This window comes from Anolis sagrei, chromosome 3 (genome assembly GCF_037176765.1).
Source record: "Anolis sagrei isolate rAnoSag1 chromosome 3, rAnoSag1.mat, whole genome shotgun sequence".
NCBI lineage: Eukaryota > Metazoa > Chordata > Lepidosauria > Squamata > Dactyloidae > Anolis > Anolis sagrei.
In genome coordinates this window covers 168,908,415-168,928,804 of record NC_090023.1, presented here as the reverse complement: position 1 = coordinate 168,928,804, position 20,390 = coordinate 168,908,415, and the positions used below count along the sequence as shown (strand labels likewise).

At 39.8% G+C, this 20,390-nt stretch overlaps 1 protein-coding gene across 1 annotated transcript in view; it reads left to right on the top strand.

Moving 5' to 3' along the window:
- The window catches only part of CTNNA3 (catenin alpha 3), a 1,221,152-nt gene that overhangs the window by 1,098,343 nt on the left and 102,419 nt on the right, over positions 1 to 20,390 (top strand). Inside the window, exon 14 of the mRNA XM_060768919.2 lies at positions 16,243 to 16,335. Within this exon, the coding sequence (XP_060624902.2) occupies positions 16,243 to 16,335 (93 nt within the window). The remainder of the gene's footprint in view (positions 1 to 16,242; positions 16,336 to 20,390) is intronic.

The following is a 20,390-nucleotide window of genomic DNA, read 5'->3' as shown; positions in this document are numbered from 1 at the left end:
CCGTGAGCAGAACCGCCTTCTTTATCTGTGGCAGGCTAGACGGCTGGCCCCCTACCTGTCCAGGAACAACCTAGCTACGGTGATCCAGGCAATGGTCATCTCAAGACTGGACTACTGTAACACCCTCTACATTGGCCTTCCTCTACTGGTGATCCGGAAGCTCAAGTTGGTACAAAGTGCAGCTGCTTGGCTTCTTGCGGGAATTCCGATGAGATGCCACATAACACCAAACTTACTACAGCTGCACTGGTTACCAATTGAGCACCGGATCACTTTCAAAGTGATGGTACTTACCTTTAAGGCCTTGCATGGTCTGGGGCTGATGTACCTGAGGGACCGTCTCACCCCCTACCAACCCCAGAGGTCTCTCCGTTCTGAGGACCAAGACATATTGGAAATTCCCAGTGTCAAGACCTTGCGTCTAACAGCAACCAGACGCAGAGCCTTTACAGCAGTGGCACCATCACTCTGGAATACTCTGCCACCTGAAGTCCGTGCCTTGCGGGACTTATCAGCTTTCCGCAGGGCATGTAAGATATATCTGTTTCAACAGTCCTTTGATCTTTGATATTGCTGTTTTTAAATTGTTTTAAATTGTGTTAGATTTTAGCCTGTTCTTCTAAGCCGCTCCGAGCCCCAGGGGAGTGGAGGCTTATAAGTTTGAATAATAAATAAATAAATAAATAAATAAATAAATGTATATAATTGAGATTGCTTACAATAATGTATGCATATGTGGTTTTCCCCTTAACACCATGTTGTTAGAGGTTGTGGGAGGGACTACAGACTATGTGATCCTGATATTGTAATGTTCAAGTGAGACTCCATTTTAGAATGCCTTTGAATCAGAAGTCAGTTGGAGTCAGTTAAGTTAGTCAGAAGTCAGTTGAGTCTTGAGTCAGAAGTTTGATTTAAAAGTCAGTGAAGTTGGTTGATGTCAGAGCAGGAGTATAGTCTGTATGCTGCAGTGATATGTTCAGTTAATATATGAGTCTTCAGCAGACGTATAGTGCAGTATGGCACAGTCAGTTGAATTATAGTACAGTATAATACAGTTTAAGTATAATTCAGTTAACACGAAAGCAAGAAGCCATGTACCTGTATGTTAAATACATGAAATTTGTAAGTCAATCAACTATGATAACTTTTAATGAAGAATGCTAATTTTTGGTCTCTTGAGAGAATGATTTAAAACCAATATATTTTATGGGAGAGGAGATATATTTTTTGAGCAACTGAAATAACACTTCTGAAGATCTGCTATATATTTTATGCACTGGCATATATTTGTTTCTAACAGTTATGGAAGATAACCAAGTATATCAGTTTGGTGATTAATTGGCATTCACACCATTTGGAATATTCATAACCTTTTTGAAAGGCATGACCTTGTTAGAGATTGTAACCTTTGGTAAAGTATGAGCCTATCCTGGCTCATAGGAATGATGCACCTGGAGAGGGGGGCAGGAGCGGTTTTCTTCCTCACCCCTTTTCCTGGCGTGTCATTCCTACATGCTAGGAGCGGGCCAGTTGCACTTTAATGGCAGCCGAGTATGTTATTTTACCTTTTTCCCCATTTTAAAGGGTTTTTGGGGAGGGGGTGAAAGCCCTCTTGCATTTGCTGGGCTGATTCAGCCCAGAAAATGTGATAGGGCTGTGTGGATGGCTCCCTGAAAAGTTGCAGAACTTCCGAGGGGGCCATCCAGACAGACAGCATATTGGATTTGACATGGGTCTTTCACAAAGACCAGGGTCTTTCCAGTATCAATTAATTTGGCACAGGGTGTTTTCTGCTTTGTGACTAAACAATTTGTTTTTCCCTGGGAAGGTGTCTGGATGCCCCATGGGAAAATGCGAGAGGGTGTGCACTTTATGTGCTGTCTAAATGCCCCCTCAAAGTTATAGTGCAATGATTCCACTTTAACTGTCATGGAATCATCCTATAGAGTCCTGGGATTTAGCATTTCAGAAAGAGTATTTACAATTCTTAGCCAGAGAACTTTAGCGCCTCTCTAAACTACAAACCCTAGAATTCCACAGGCCTTGCCATGGCAGTTATAGCAGAATCATGGTGCTATAATTGTGTAATGTGAAAGGCCCCCAGCTTCCCCTGGAAAGGGGTCCTATGCTTTTATGTGTGAGAGCATGGTCAAGGGCATAACTGGTACATGTAATCTTTCTCCTGTTTTATGTAGTCATTCATCTGTCTGCTTCAGGTGGTTCACAGCTGTGTGTTCCAATCCAGCAAAACAATAAACATGTGGACATTCGGAAGGTTACCAGCAATTTCTTCTTCTTTTATTGTTAGAATATTTTAACCAAATTTCAGATATTTCTCAACATAGTTCTGGCTATAATTTTTCTATTTCAAAAGCACAAATGTTTGTATTATATGTGCCAGCAAGTCATCTGTCAACTTATGGTGACACTATGAATTTCATAGGGTTTTCCTAGGCAAGAAATTGTACTGCATAGAAGATATTTAACTGGCACATTGCAAGACAAAGGCTCCTTTCAAGCCTGGCAGATCTCACCATTGTGCAATGGGAATAATGTTTCCTCCCAGTTTTATGATTAGCAATATAAAATATATTTATTTTGAAGTAACAGCAATAGGAACAGTAAAAGTGTTCGAACATCAGTTCTGTGCTTATTTGCATCGTTTCGTGATTGTTTGCAACCATTTAGCAGAGTATTATTGAAGCCTAGCTTCAATAATATATTATTTCCAATTTATTTCTTGGAATGATGTCTTTTAAATGATCTTTTCCACTAGATGGAGCACATGTATGTCAGCTCATCAGATAGTAGAAGGGAATGGGGGGAGGGGAGAAGAAAGTGTTTGACTTGAATTAACAGGCATCAGGAATACTGTTTGCCATTAATTCTTTGCATATAATGATGAAACAGTACAACACATTATTGGTTTTCTGCCACTTTGTCAAAATCACTTCAAGATTACATTTACAGCTTGACGTTACAAAATCTGAGTGCTCTTTTCATGCTATGAGGACTGTGGGAAAATTTCAACATAGTTTATACTCATAATATTTATATGCAAATATTATATTACAAATATTAACCAGGGTTGTGAAGGTCTATTTAGTCTTTAAATTCTTTGTCTGTCTCTAGCCAATTCCTACATATTTTTGATATGATAAGATCTATCACTTTCTTTGGTTAATGTTTTATTTATTTATTTATATTTCAAACTTATATGCCGCCACTTCCCTAGGACTTGGAGCGGCTTACAAACTAAAATCCAACACAATTTAAACAACATATCAAAGTTCAAAAGCCTATTGAAACAAATATGTCTTACAAGCCCTGCAGAAAGCTGATAAATCCCGCAAGGCACGGACTTCTGGTGGCAGAGTGTTCCATAGCAATCGTGCCACTACTGTGAAGGCTCTGCGTCTGGTTGCTGTTAGACGCAAGGTTTTAAAACTGGGGACTTCTAACATATCTTGGTCCTCAGAGCGGAGGGATCTCTGGGGTTGGTAGGGGGTGAGGCAGTCCCTCAGGTACACCGGCCCCAGACCATATAAGGCCTTAAAGGTAAGTACCATCACTTTAAAAGCGATCCGGTGCTCAATTGGTAACCAATGCAGTTGCAATAAAATTGGTGTTATATGGCATCTCATCAGAGCTCTCGCAAGAAGCTGAGCAGCTGCATTTTGTACCAACTTGAGCTTCCGGATCACCAGTAGAGGAAGGCCAATGTAGAGGGTGTTACAGTAGTCCAGTCTTGAGATGACCATGGCCTGGATCACTGTAGCTAGGTCATCCCTGGACAGATAGGGGGCCAGCCGTCTAGCCTGCCACAGATGAAAGAGACCTGAGCTTCCATTGTCAGCAGAGGGTCCAAAAGGACTCCCAGACTCTTTACCAATGATGACAGGCATAACGCCTTGTCATCCAGGGTAGGCAGCTGGATATCCCCACTGCCCGGTTGACCCAGCCACAGAATCTCCATTTTTGCCGGGTTAACCCTCAACCTGCTGGCATGCAGCCATCCAGTAACGGCCTCGAGGCATTGATAAAAATTTTCGGGAACAGAGTCCGGTCGGCCTTCCATCTTCCAAGGATGTCCCAGTTTGTGCATATTTTTTAAACTGTATGCTTTTCAAAATGGCACTGCATTTTGTCACCCCCTTTAACATACCGTTGTTTAGGCAGTGTTTTGAGATCTGAGAATTTCTTCAAAAGTGCACATTTTAAATGCATCTCCAATGCCCAACATTGTGAGCTTTTTAGTGTCCAGACTGTGTCTACTTCATGGACAGTTCAGGATAAGCAGATTGAGGCCAGCAGTTTCCTTACATATCTCTCAATGAAACTAAAATACAGGCAATGTTGATTTTTCTTGTGTCCACGCAACAACTGTTTATTTCATGTTTGTAAAGGGTATTTTAAAAGAAAGGAAGTCATGGTAAGAAATCAGGCAAACCTTTGAGTGTGTTGATAAGAAGGCCAGTTCTTTTTCTTCAGTTGTGCCACTGTGTCATTGTATTGGACTCCACATTCAGAAAAATTGAGGACAATGTTTGCTTTGGGATTCAGCTTTGCTGCCAGTGTTCCTAGTTGAATCTTTTCATTATTGTTCTGATGGCGCAATACACATATGGGGTTTGTGTTAAAAATGTGCTGTAAGAGTTTTATGAATGACTGCATGCTTGGAACTATTTCTAGCTTTCAAGTGTGGAGAACAATGAGGATGCTGTGTTCTACATTATTTATTTATTTATTTGCTTATCTGAAAAAAGAATAACCATAAAAGGGCAACAAAAGAGGATATGAGAAAGAGGTGGACAGGGAGGGTTCAGAAGGGGGGCAAGTGCATTTCTATTCTATTCGCAGAAGGGCACTAATCCAAGATCCAAGTAAACAATGGCTAGTGGTAGATTGCTTGGTTTATGTGCAATGAGCTGTGTACTACTGCTCATTTCACACAGAAGCAAACCACAGAGTGCAGATTATTGCTTCTCTTCCATCTTTTGTACAATCATGAATGTTAGCAAGAGTGTCTTAGAAACTAAAGCTGAAATCCAAGTCTCAACAAATTGGAACTGATGAAGGCTTTCATGGTCGGAATCACTGGGTTGTTGTAGATTTTTCAGAGGTAGTGAGGTCTGTTGGAACTAGGCAAAAGGTTTATATATCTCTGGAATGACCAGGGTGAGACAAAGGACTCTTCTCTGCTGGAGCTAGGTGTGAATGTTTCAACTGACCACCTTGATTAGCATACAATGGCCTGACTGTGCCTGGGGCAAACTTGCCTAGTTCCAACAGAGCTCACTACCTCTGAGGATGCTTGCCATAGATGCAGGCAAAACGTCAGGAGAGAATGCCTCTAGACCATGGCCATATAGCCCGTAAAACCTACAACAACCCAAACTGGAATTGACTTTTGACATCACATACATACAATCTGTGTACAAAGACTTTTATGAAAATAGCCCCCACCCATACACAATCTTTTTTATATATAAAAAAATACTGAAAAATCACTTTTTTCTCTTGCATGTTAAATATCTACCTTATACCAAGTCAAAAGATCAGTCTTTCTACCACCAGAGATAGGGACCCCCCCCCCCCTTTGACCTAGAACTCTCACTAGTCCCACCCAGAATGGTCAGCTGCATCTGTAGCAACAACAAAAGGCAGAAGCTGAAACATTTTGCTTGTGTTTTATTTTTCTGCCCTGCTTGCTAATCATGCATGTGTATCTGTGTGTATATGTGTATTACACATACACAGATACTTGTTTGATCCTATTGTCAATATAATCCCAATTTTTTTTAAGCAATAGACATTCACCGCACGCAAATTTGCAAAGTCACCAGTTATCCTGAAGGGTACATGACTGGATATCTTTACCATTTTTAAAACAAGAGCAATTCATGACTGATGGTGTATCTGTAAAACCGAAAGGACTTGACTGATTTAAATCTATAGTTTTTATACAAACTGTGCATGCCTGAAAATGTGGACTTCAGTGCTGTCTTGAAAAGCTTAATTCATCTCTCCAATGAGAGAATGTAAGGAGGTAGAGCCATCTAGATTTTTCTGCAATCAGGTATTCAATAGTAAGAGACATATTCACCAGAGAAGAAAAGTATGCAAATAGATCTTTTTTTATATAATCCACTTAGCTCAGGGCAAGTGCAATTTTTACTCAGCTTCCTCTGAAGCCCACTTGTGTTGCCACAAATTAAGACAGTTGTGTGAAGAGCTAACATCACGTGTTATGTCAGCACTGACTAGACATGTCCTGCTAAAATTAAAAACTTCAGTTAACATTCTTTATTTCCTCAGGGGAGGGGGAGGAAGCTTGTATACATTTTTCCTCCTTATATCTTTTCTTGCTGTCTCTTTCCCAATTAGTCACATGGGTGATCTCACTAAACTAGATATCCTGAAGTTAGCAGGACACTGCCAAACTGTACTTTAGCTAATGAGGTACACCTATGCTGTTAAATCACTTGAATAAATATGAACATTTTCACAGAGGGCTGAAAACTGGTAGAGGAAATTTTTGATGCCGATAAAAATCTTAAGAAAAACTGTAGGAATTTTCAATGTAGAATAGATTTCTCTGAAAGGGATGTTATCTTACAAAGCTGCTATTCCATGGCAGTGATGTTACCATCAATAGTAGATGCATACTGGGACGAGCACCTTTGACATTGCACCTTTCTTCATTCATGCAGTTGTACTTATTTGACAACCCATGGACCCATAATCATACTTTCACATAACCTCATAACATTACTTTTCTGCATTTCTGTCACTCTGTCACTCGGTCTCTCTCTCTCTCTCTCTCTCTCTATATATATATATATATATTTCACAATTTCACAATTTTAGCAATGAAAAACAAAAAATGTAACTGTGAAAAATACAAACAGCTTGAGAATGATGAAAGTATGGACAGAGAGGAGGGAAATCCTGACTCCTGGTGTCACTTTACTGTTGACATGCTGGCAAATATGTGGAACAGAACCATCTTATCAATGTAAGTGAATAGCAAATGTGAGGGGTTGTGAGCTATTGGCAGGGTTTTCTGATCAATAGTACGGGACAACTTAGGGGCCTGTTACTGTGGAAACTTCTGCATTAAAAAAGGGACTGTCCAGTCAACGTTCTAGCCAAACCGGAATTAATTTGTCAAAAACCAGGAAAACCCTGATTTGTAGCAAATTAATTTGATAGTGGGTTTATTCTGCTCCTTCTTGGAAGACACAAGATAAACCCATTACTTCTGGTGTCTGGACTGCAGAATACTAAGCTAAGCTTTTTATTAAGTCATTTCAATACACCAAGTTATACCCTGCTACAAAATAATATGTGCAATATATGAAATGATGTATGTAAGTAGGAATTCTAAGATGCTTTTACAGAACTCAACATTTTACTGGTATTATTTTTCACTTCTCTTTACATTTCAAGCAAGACTTCCATGGTACCAAAGATCTTGGAATTAAGGAACAAAAAAGTGACTTAAAAAAAAGCTCTATAAGAACCTTAGAACAATGTGCCTTCGTTTAGATTTATTTTCCAAAGGACTTATGGAAAACCATGTGTCTTTCCTAATTCTTTAAATTCTTTCCTATAAGGAACCATGAAGACAAATTAAGTCTCAATTAAAGGACATTAAAATTCTACATTAAATTGCTAGTCCTGACTAGGGCAGACCCACTCAGTCCTTGCTGAATTAATTGAGGGCAAACCACTTCTGCATTTGGCGCTTAATTTGTTTCAGCTGAAGTAAGATGAGGAGAAAAAAGAGAAAATAAGGAGAGAAGAGAAAAACTGGGTCTTTAAAAAAAAGCATCTGAAAAGTAGGGTTACTAGATTCATTGGGGCTGTCCCTGTCAAGTCAGGACAGTTAAAGGGTGTAGGAGACTAGTTACTTTGATGATGACGGTGGTGGTGATGATGATGATGATTATATTTATTTATACCCAGCTTTATCTCTCCAAAGGAGACTCAAAGCTGCTTAACATAAAGCATCACCATACTATTAAAAATATACAATTATGCAAGCATTAAAACAGAATTAAATATAAAGCAGTATTAAAATCATAGTTAAAATTCATTAAAACTTATTCAAAGTTAGAAAACACAGCATCCTCTGACTTAAAAACCTTTAGACCAAAACCTAGAGAAGAATTTTTGTGGGGATATTAACATACCTGGTAGGACCTGCCGGTGGCACAACAGGTTAAACCCCTGTACTGGCAGGGCTGCTGACTGACAGATCAGCTGTTTGAATCTGGTGAGAGTGGGTTGAGCTCCCTCTGTCAGCTCCAGCTTCCCACGCAGAGACATTAGAGAAGCCTCCCACAAAGATGGTAAAATATTAAACATTTGGGCTTGCCCTGGGCAATGTTCTTGCAGATGGCCAATTCTCTTACACCAGAAGCAACTTGCAGTTTCTCAAGTTGCTCCTGACCTGAAAAAAAACCCTGGTGTCAGAAAACCCATGTTAATTATTTACAAACAATTAGATTTGACCATCTTTATCCTTGTAGTTTGGGAAGTTGAGGACACCTGTGGCAGAGAAGTCAAAAGGCCCTGCCCTAAACTACATTTCCCAGAATTCTGCTCACATCCCATGTTAAAGCATTTGGGTTTTCCCTCTCTAAGTTGGAGAAGTCACTTTTAAAATGCATTACCTCTAGGTCAGCAGCGCCAGAGAATTCCAAAGGCCCCACCCTAAACTACATTTCTCAGAATTTTCCTACATTAAAGCCTCAATGTAAGTGTAGTCTCTGCCTCTCTCTCTGAGACAGCCATGTGCCAAAGGGGCTTTTTCCTTGACAAATGAAGTGTTATCCAAACAGAACTATGTTAGCATAAACCGTGTAAATACACTGCATATGAACCATACAAAGAAATAACAAGTCTGAATGCTACTTGGTTATTTTGTAGTCCTTGAGAAAGTAAACTGTTTTCAAAATACAGTCCAAATTAAGTCTAAATAGTTCAAAATGCTGTCCAGTTCAAAATAATAACCAAATTATAATGCAACAAAGATCTCCGGGTTGAGGTTGCCTTGTTTCGGGGGACTTCCCCTTCTTCAGGATTTCGTCTTCTTTATAAAAGTGGGTGGCTCACCATACATTCCTAAATGGGTGATAACAAACAACATAATAAATATGCCAAAAAAGGCACCCAAACCAAAAACATTTAGTGATAATGACATGCATTCCAGTGAAATAGACTACCTACCATAAAAAGTCTACCTAGCCTTAGAGGACATACTTACTGTGGACATTGTGAATGTTGCTCCCAATCCTTGTAGACTCAACAGTTCACACACCCAACCTTGAAGATTACTATACCCTTAAATGATTTTACTACCTGCTACACAGAAAATGCAATATATAGTATTTTAGGCCCATGTGACCTTCTTTATATTGGAATGACAAGTAGATCTGTCAAGGTCAGAATTATGGAACATCACTCATGCATAAAAAACAAATACAATGATAGTACTCTTTATTCTCATTTTCTGGAGAAAGGACATACATCTACCAGCTTCAAGTTTTGCATCATAGAAAAAATGCACACTAAGCCACATATAGATATTAAGAATTATCTTTTGCACAGGGAAGCATTTTGGATTTTTAAGTTAAACACAGTTTTTCCTACCAGTCTTAATGATAGACTGGACATCAGCTGCTTTTTGCAATGAGCCCTATTATCCACCTTGTTGTTGTTGTTCATTCGTTCAGTCGTCTCCGACTCTTCGTGACCTCATGGACCAGCCCACGCCAGAGCTCCCTGTCGGCCGTTACCACCCCCAGCTCCCTCAAGGTCAGTCCAGTCACTTCAAGGATGCCATCCATCCATCTTGCCCTTGGTCGGCCCCTCTTCCTTTTGCCTTCCACTTTCCCCAGCATAATTGTCTTCTCTAGGCTTTCCTGTCTCCTCATGATGTGGCCAAAGTACTTCAACTTTGTCTCTAGTATCTTTCCCTCCAGTGAGCAGTCGGGCTTTATTTCCTGGAGGATGGACTGGTTGGATCTTCTCGCAGTCCAAGGCACTCTCAGCACTTTCCTCCAACACCACAGCTCAAAAGCATCAATCTTCCTTCGCTCAGCCTTCCCTAAGGTCCAGCTCTCACATCCGTAGGTGACTACAGGGAAATTATTATCCACCTTATCTACTTGTAATTTACATTCCAGCTGACTGTTTGTAATTAACCTTGCCTTTAAATCCTTGCTTCTGTGTAACTGCATTGCTCACTATTGAAGACCAAACTGTAGGGCCAGTGTCGTCTCATTAATAACATGAGTAATAACGTGTGCGTAGTCTATTTCACTGGAATGCATGTCATTATCACTAAATGTTTTTGGTTTGGGTGCCTTTTTGGCATGTCTATTATGTTGTTTGTTATCACCCATTTAGGAATGTTTGTCGTTGTTATGGATATCTGTGTTTCTTTGATATTGGGCTTTTTCCTTGCCCAGCCATCCAGCCATGTACCCCTCCATTCCCCACACATCATCCCCTTTGGGGAAAGAGCAGGGCTTCTGCCTCCATTCTAGCTTCACCACCCTCCTTGGGACCCTTTGGGGGAACCAAACCCAGCCCTCGGGGTGGGGGGAGCAGTACCCACAACAGAGACCTGGAACTATTTATGAGACTTAAATAACTCATCCAAAAGTCATAGGCCAGTGTTTTGAATCTTACGTTTTTTGTGTAGCTGGCTCTTGCATTTCTAAATATTGTGCCATATTTACAAATCTAATTAATTAGATCTGACTAACAAGTTATCAATGAAGTGTTGCACAGCCCTACTAGTTATATCTAAACAGAGCAGTCATGAGAACGGTTGAATAATAAAGATAACAATAAAAATTCTGAAGGTAGAATATGCCAATAGTTAAGTCAGTTGACTATTATAAAATGTGGTCACATAGTGTTACTTTAGGATAATTTGAACAGGTAGAAATCAACACAGGTTCAGCCTTCATCAGGAAGGGTTGGGGGAGATTCTAGTTTGTTCAAACCAGATAGTGTCAAATAGGATGGAGCCTTTTGGTCGACGGCTTCAGCAATTCCTAGATATGCACATCTGGGATTTACGTAATGGAGCTGGAATGTTATCAGTCATAATTTTTGTGGGTAATTCTTTAACAGATGTCTAACAAAGTATTGGATATTTCTAGGGGTCTCAATGTGATCTGGAGCTGTTTGTTATTTAATTAAAAAACCTTTATTTTTTATTGTGTCAGGAGTGACTTGAGAAACTACAAGTCACTTCTGGTGTGAGAGAATTGGCCGTCTGCAAAGACGTTGCCCAGGGGACACCCAGATGTTTTTTGACGTTTTACCATCCTTGTGGAAGGCTTCTCTCATGTCCCCGCATGAGGAGCTGGAGCTGATAGAGGGAGCTCATCTGCCTCTCCCTGGATTCGAACCTGCAACCTGTCGGTCTTCAGTCCTGCCGGCACAGGGGTTTAGCCCACTGCGCCACCGGGAACCCTTTACTGCCCTCCCAGCTCCTGGGGTTCTAGGATGAAATGAATTATCTAGCTCCATTCCAACAGAGCTTTAGGTGCGGTTCTGGGATAGAGATAGTTTTAGTTGCCTAGTTCAGGGCTTATTAAATTTTTTCCATTCATGACCCCTTTCCTCCTGGGAAACTTTTATGTGATCTCAGGTTTATAGGTACACATTTACAAGGTTTGCTAAATAACTGGTTTTCCTTTTTGTGGAGTACAGCTGAAGCATTTACTGCAGTATCTACCTCTAAACATGTTGTTCCTAACAGTTGTGTGTAAATGGGTTGCCAAGTGAGTTAAGGGGACCCTTAATAATGATTTGGGGCTGGGCAGTTTAACAAGTAGTGGTCTAGATGATCTATACAAGGAACTGTAAAACGACTATGTGTTCTGGTTAGTTCTGCTGCACTTCTGAGTGGCTTTTGATATCATTGTTCATAGTATCCTTCTGGGCCATATTTCTGGTACGGGACTGGGGAGATCCTTTTTTTTTTTTTTTTTTTTTTTTACAATGGTTCAGTTTCTTCTTGAAGTCAGAAAGTGGTGTTGGGTGTTTCCTGTTTGATCACCAGGGAGTTGGTCTGGGGGTTTCTCGGGACTCTTATTATTTAATATCTACATGAAACTATTAGATAGTGCATTCAGAATTTGGAATTTAGTGTTGCCAGTAGGCTTGATTCCCAATTCTATCTCTCCTTTCCAACTAACCCCAAGGAAGTTATTGAACTGCTAAACTAGTTTCTGTTGTCAGTGATGGGCAGGAAGAGGTTAAAAAAAGAAATTTTATCCAGGAAAGACAGAATGGCTTTTTTTTTTCAGTTGAAAGGCAAATTAGGGAACAGGGATCCAAACTGGATGAATTACACCCCAACCAAAATTTCAAGTTTGTAATTTGGACACATAGTACTGGACTTGAATCTGAGCCTGGATGTTCAGATTTTTGGCAGTGTGCTTGCAAAGCAAAAAAAATGTCAGCTGTACCCACTTCTGTAAATGTTAGATCTGCCTACGGACATACCTGCATTGAAAACATCCCCTTTATACAGGGTGAGGCAGCATAACTTCCTTTTTTAAAATGCACGCCATTCAGTCGGTTGAAGACGTAGCAGAGTGCTAGTGGTCTCGTTCGAGAGGTGGGAGTATAAAATTTTGTTCTGACACAGTTCAGTCACCATAATGCGTTGGAACAGTGAGGAGTGAGCTTTTGCCATTGAGGCCTGCTTTTCAAGCGGATTTGAAGTGGCCAGCCCGCTCTCCAGATTCGGCCCCTTGTTATTTTTTTTCTATGGGTTTTTTGAAATCCCATGTTTATGTGAACTATCCAAGGACCATACAAGATTTTAAGACCAACATCTAGGAAGAAATTGCCAACATAATGCCTGCTATGCTGGCAAGAGTCATGACAAATGTCAGAAATTGGTTTACTCAGTGTATGGGGAATGGGGGACATCACTTACCTAAGTTGATCTTCAAAACTACGTAAAACAAAACTTTAGGTATGTGCCTACATTATAAAAAATAAATAAAAATTTCTGATTCATACAATGGGCTTTATTAAGTTTTGAAAAAAGGAAGTTACGTTGCCTCACCCTGTAGTACTGTAACACACCCTTGTTATCTTTGGAAACTGTGGGGCATATTGAAGCTTCAAACGTGTACATTAAAAAATATAGATGACTAAAAATGTACATCACTGAAAAATATTCATAAATATATTTGAAGAGATTGTACTAAAACATTTACAATAGGAAAAATTCATACAAATTCTCATTTAGGAAAATGAAACAGTCTCACAAAAAGATACAGTTGAAGAATGGGACACGCTTGCAGTGGGATTCAGAGAAACAACCAAATAAAAAGTGTAAAGGGGTGTTTTTTTTTTTTTTTTGCATCTTTAGTGCAATCTTTTTTTCAGTGTAAGACTTGTGTGCAAACAAGGTTGGCTATTCTAGGCATCAGCACCACTATTTTGAAAACACAAGCTATACTGTTTTGTTTTTCAGTATTCATAAGTCAGAGGAAAAATTGGATAAGCGCAGAGTAATTGTAGTCAAACCAAATCCCTAGTTGGCTCAAAACACAACACAGTCTTTATGAGCAATCATTCCTTATATGTACATCTATATGAATATTTGAAAGCATTTGAACTATTTTAAGCAATCTCTATCTATGTAGCCACCTAACATTCTCTGGCATTTAAGAAGTATTCTTGAAAATAAAGTTGTCTTTAGATCCAAGAAAAGAGAGGGAGAGAGAAAGAGAGAGAAAGAGAGTACTTTCCTAATTGGCCATATAAAACAGTGATTGTTAACATGAATAAGGAACATAACTAAAATCTATACTTACAAAGTCAGGCTTGGATAATCATTTAGAGTGCTTACTGGGATCACAGAGAGAAAAATGTAGCATTAAATGAAACCATAGTGTGTGACAACCCTAGGTTTCTACATACTAGAGAAATAAGAAAACTAGAGTAAGAAGAAGAAAAAATTAAGTGCCATGTCCATTTTTTGACATCTCCTTCTCTATTATGTATGATTTCTAATTACATTGCAGGCATAAAGCTAGGAGAAATGGTGACAAGTATTTGAATTACTTAGCTGTTTAATTTTGGGGTGAAAATATCTGTGTGCTGTTGTTCTAAAGAGCTAAACAGAAAAGAAAATAGTTACTGTTAAAGCATTGGTAGACTCTTATATAGCACTAATCCAACTAGTACTTTTTTGTTATGTTCTGCATATATATCATGTGTTTGCATCACCCCTCCATAGGAAGATTGTCAACAGCAGGAAGTTCAACACTAGGTTTCGGTATCCAAATTTCATTGGGTGCCCAGATCCGTTTTCAGGAGCTTCCCCCCTTTTTTTGTGTCAGGAACAACTTGAAAAACTGCAAGTCATTTCTGGTGTGAGAGAATTGGCCATCCCAGGGGACATAGAAATGTTTTACCATCATATGGGAGGCTTATCTCACACCCCTGCATGAGAACCTGGAGCTGTCAGAGGGAGCTCACCCTGATCCCCGGATTTGAACCACTGACTGTTTAGTCAGCAGTCCTACCGGCACTAGGGTTTAACCCATTGCACCACTGGGGGCTTCCAAAAACCAGTTAATTGATATTTCTGTTTACAGTTAGTCAGCCAAAAGATTCAAGAAGATCTGGCCAATTGGCAGAACATTGTTTATAAAAACTTTGAAAATTTGCCAAAATACATGAATAAGTGAAATGATCTGAAACTTGGGCAGAGTGTGGTAAATGTGTTCTACCACTGTAGCAAGTTTCACCCCAATAACTTTAAAAATGCGGGAAATAGGAGTCCCTTAAGTTCCCTCAGTTATGGTCATTTAATTATGCACATGCACAAACATACTTTGGGAAGTGAGTAGCCATATGCCTGTCCTAAACTATATTTCCCAGACTGCATCAACATCAGAAAGCACCAATCAGGATAGCAGGAGAGAGGTTTGTCCCTTCCTAACAGCAGCCAGAATCTGCAAAGAGGAAGACTGACTGATACATCTCTTTCTAATAAGTAAGCCAATCACTGTGGTTGCCTGGAAAAAAATAATGACCAAAATGGATGCCCTTGGGAGTCCCCTCCAACTTAATAGAGGGAGCATATTAATTGGGTGCTTTTTTACTCGGATGGTACTTTTTTACTCGGAAGAAGGGGGTCAATCTAGATGACCCTTGATGGTGTCTGTACTATGATTATTGTTCCTGGGTTATAAATGGCATTTCCTAATTGTTTCTGTCATATAAACATTATGAAAGTTTATTAAACAGCAAAAACTTTGTCTTTGCACAAGGGAAAGTAGCACATTTTGCTTAGTTGAGTCTCCACTATTATAACAAAGTTTCTGCCATAAAAGCAAACTTTCTGGAGTAGAACTACTTTCAAAAACCACACAATGAAACAGGAAATAACACTTTCAAAGTAGGAACATATTTTATTTATTATTTTAAAAAGAGGTTTTTAAAATAAAAACTTGGAAATTTGCCAAAATTACATGGATAAGTGAAATATTCTGAAATCTTGTTGGCTAATATTGGCAAATGTGTTCTACCATTATAGCAAGTTTTGCCCCAATAGCTTGAAAAATGAGGGAAAAAAGAGCCCCTGAAGCTTCTCCAGTTATGGTAATTTAATTATGCTAAAATAAGTCAAACACACAAGAGTTGTAAATTCCCTCTAGAAAAAAGAATCTTGCCAAGAAAACTCTTTGAGATTGCTGTAAGTTGAAGTTGATACATTTGCCCTCAAATGAATGTGTGACTGACACAGAACCAAGGTCAATGGAGGAGCCTGCTCGTTACCAATATACTTCTTGTTTTTATTATTTCTTCTACTTTTATTTACATGTATTGGAGGTCATGGCATAATATCAGATGCTGGCAAAGTCTGTATCTATTTGCAATCTACATGCTCCATCAGGAACCAGAGGTATTCTGGATGAAAGAAGCTAACAGACAGTTGAGCAGGAGCTCTTCTGGATGCTGTGAAGGCCCTTGGGAAAAACTTGTTGACAGTTACTTCAGTCATAGATGTCTGATTTATTATTGGGGAGCTTTGACATTTTCAGCCCACAATGCAATTCTGACATTTACTCCAGGCCTATGGAACAGTTATTGACAGATGTTCAAAAATAAGTGAGTACATTAACTAATATCTATATTTTTCACTGTGTATGTTCTTAAATATTGCCATTTTTTTTTGTACAGACACCAGAAGAACTAGAAGGCATGTCTGATCTTGAAGATGACTATGATGCATGCAGCCGCACCAGTATTCAAACCGAAGGGAAAACAGATAGGGTAGGTATCAAACTACTTTTATTAAAAACTAGTTAACATAAATTTGGACATTTAAAGTTTCTTCACTCCAAAATGTTATACATTTTTGAATATGGAAAAATATGTCACACTGACATTAAGTATTGTGCCATCACACCCAGACCCTATACAAATAAAACTAAGATGTGCTTCTCTCTTTGTCTGGGCAGACCGCGGGGGTCTTTCTTTAGAAGCTTGAGATTCCCAGCAACTGAGGCTACTACAGGTTTTAAACACCGAAACAGAATATTTATTTCTCAAAGTCCTTGCAGACTTGGCAAAGCTTATCAAAGTTCCAAATAAAACAGTCAATTGGTGAAACCATAGAGATGATCTTTCTTTCCTTTCCTTCAGTTACTGAAGTAATTTCCCCCAAAAGGTAGAAAATATCCTGGGATACTTTCACCCTAACCCTGAGCTGCTATGGCTAGAAAAAACAGGTTTTTCCCTATCTATAGCTCAAGGTTATCTTTAGAGATGAAGTAATGCTCAATAATGTTCAATAACTTTTCTATATCTCAATTGCTATCCATAACTCAATTGCTCAATTACTCAATTGCTATTCTATCTATCTCAATTAGCTTCTTTATCTATATAACTCATTCCCAATTGCTCAATTACTATCTATAACTCAATTGTACTTCTCTATCTATCTTTCTATCTATATAACTTAGTTGCTCAATTAACCTTTCTATCTATGTATATAACTCAATCGTATTTACAATGATTTTTTCAGAGCTACCTGCCTGACCAACAGCACATCTGAAGCTTTCTTTCTCTACTGAAGGAGGCAGGGGAGATTCCAAAATGGAGATCTCAACCCAGGAAAAAAGGCGGTCCCTAGACCCAAAGAGATACTTTTCTAAACCAATAGCTACAGAGGGCCTGCAGTCTGGTTTGCAGACTCTGATACTGTTTAACTTCCAGGGTGCTGCTAAGTCTGTAGCAACCGTGGGGAAATGCAAAGGAACACTATCTCATGCAACTAAAAGGTAATGCAAACTATGCTCCTGGAAGACGGAACAAGTATGTAATAAACAAGAAAAGAAAATACTGATCACTGAATTGCATGTTTCACAAATACCTAATTCATTCAATCTGAAAAAAATGCCTACATTTAATAGGCTTTAATCTGGAGCTTGGGGATGCCATTTATACAAGGTATTCTGGGAGATATTTTCCAAAAGGTAACTTCTCCAAGATATATTATCAATTAACCCTCTTAGAAGCTACAGTTTTAAGTATTACAACTGCCTACAGGTAGGGAGGGGAGGAAATGTTTTTAGTCTCAACTCTTAAAAAGCTATGAATAGACTATTGTATCTGGAAAATAAAAACAAAGACATATTCTGTTCCAAAAGGTGGGACAGCTCTACATTGACCACTTATATTGGGGCTAGATCAGTTCCATGGTGCCAAATCCCACATGAACTTGATCTAGGGTAACCTTAATGGGGCTTCTTAGATCTATTAAATTTACTCGAGTCTAATGTACCATCAAATCTAATGCTTATCTCAATTTTCAAAACCCTGAAACCAAAAAAGTATTTGCTGGCAAATGTAATGTACAGAAGCAAAAGGGCATTTCCAAGATGAAGAGGAAGTATTGGTGAGCACCCTCTGGGTTCGTCCATTTAACCAATTACTGATCCACCTCACCATAATTTTGCCTAGCCTACATTGGACTAGTTTGTTTGCCAGAAGGTCATGGGGACCTTGTCGAAGGCCTTACTGAAATCCAGGTACGCTACATCCACGGCATTCCCCGCATCTACCCAGCTTGTAACTCTATCGAAAAAAGAGATCAGATTAGTCTGGCATGACTTGTTTTTGATAAATCCATGTTGACTATTAGCGATGACTGCATTTGTTTCTAAGTGCTTACAGACCACTTCCTTGACAGTCTTTTCCAGAATCTTGCCTGGTATCGACGTGAGGCTGACCGGACGGTAATTGTTTGGGTCATCCTTTTATCCCTTCTTGAAGATTGGGACCACATTGGCCCTCCTCCAGTCTGCTGAAACTTCTCCCGTTCTCCAAGAACTCTCAAAGATGATTGCCAATGGTTCAGAAATGACTTCCACTAGTTCCTTCAATACTCTTGGGTGTAGTTGATCTGGCCCTGGGGACTTGAACTCACTTAGAGCGGCCAGGTATTCCTGGACGACTTGTTTCCCAATTTGGGGTTAGATGTCCTCTAATCCCTCACTCACTCCATCTTGCTGAGGTTGAAGATAACTTTCTTTTTGTGAGAAGACCGAGGCAAAGAAGGCATTAAGCAGTTCTGCCTTTTCCCTCTCCCCTGTCAGCATTGCCCCATCTTCTCCTCAAAGAGGCCCTATTGCCTCCTTGTTTTTCCTTTTCTACTGACATAAAAAAAGCCCTTTTTATTGTTTTTAATGTCCCTGGCAAGCCTGAGCTCGTTTTGTGCTTTAGCCTTGTGGACCTTTTCCCTACAGGTGTTGGCTATTTGTTTGAATTCTTCTTTGGTGATTTCTCCCTTTTTCCACTTCTTGTGCATGTCTCTTTTGTGTCTTAGCACAGTTAGAAGTTCTTTGGACATCCAGTCTAGCTTCTTTGCACTTGTCCTATTTTTTCTCTTTGTTGGCATGGTTTGCAATTGCGCCTTGAGTATTTCATTCTTGAGAAATTCCCATTCATCCGTAACTCCCTTGTCTTTTAGTATCTGTGTCCACAGAATGCTGCTCAGTGTTTCCTCCATTTTTCAGAAATCAGCTCTCCTAAAGTCCAAAATGCAGGTTTTACTTGTCTTAGTTTCGGCCTTCCTTTGTACCTCAAATTGCAAGACCACATGGTCACTTGCCCCTAAGGATCCGACCACTTCAACTGCATTAATCAGGTCCTCAGCATTTGTTAGGATGAGATAAAGAGTAGCCAACCCCCTTGTTGCCTCTTCTATCTTCTGGGCCATGAAATTGTTTGCAAGGCAAGCGAGGAATTTGTTGGACCTTGTACTCTTAGCCAAGTTTGTTTTCCAGCAAATATCGGGATAGTTGAAACCCCCCATGATTGCTACATCTCTTCTCTGTGCCTGTTTGGTCACCTGTTGGCAGAAGACTTCATCTATTCATCTCCTGGTTTGGAGGTCTGTAGTAGATGCCTACGACATCTTTTTGAGTCCCAGTTCCCTTGATTCTTATCCAGATGCTTGCAAGCTGGTTTCCCGGATTGCTGTCTTGCATCTCTTCTGCAGCGTAACAGTTTTTGACATATAAGGCTACTCCGCCTCCTCTCCCCTTTGTTCAGTTTCTGTGAAAGAGGTTATAGCCCTCCATGTTTACATTCCAGTGATAGGAGTCATCCCACCACATTTCATTGATGCCTATGATATCGTATTTGTGGTGTTGTGCTAAAAGTTGGAGTTCGTCTTGTTTATTTCCCATGCTCTGTGCATTATTGTAAAGACATGTGAGCCCCTGAGATCTTCCCCCAAGCTGTTTAATTGGGATTATTGTGCTTTTGGTACTTGGTCCTCGTTGTGTTTGTGCAACCCCCCGTTTAGCCTTCTGGCGGTTCCCTGACATTGTGGGTAATGTTGTGTTCATAAGGCTGTTGTCCCCCTCCCCCGGTGGACCTATTTTAAAGTGCGCCTAATGAAGTTTGTGAGTCTGTGAGCAAAAAGGTGTTTTCCTACTTGTGTGAGATGCACTCCATCCCTTGCCAGTAGGCCATCCTCCTGGAAAAGCAGGCCATGGTCGAGGAAGCCAAAGCGTTCCTCCTGACACCATTTTCTAAGCCAGTCATTGACCTGTACTATTTTTCTGGCCCTTGTAGGACCTCCTGAAGATGCCTGGCTCAACAGAAGTACATGTGAAAAAGATCTTGAAGTCCTCAGGGACAACAAGTGAGCCACCAATGTCATGCAGCAGCAAAAATAGCCAATGGGATTTTGGCCTGCATAAATAGAAGTATAGTGTCTAGATCCGGGGAATTCATACTACCCCTCTAGTCTGCCTTGGTCTGACCACACCTGGAATTCTGTGTCAGATTCTGGGCACTGCAATTGAAGGAAGATG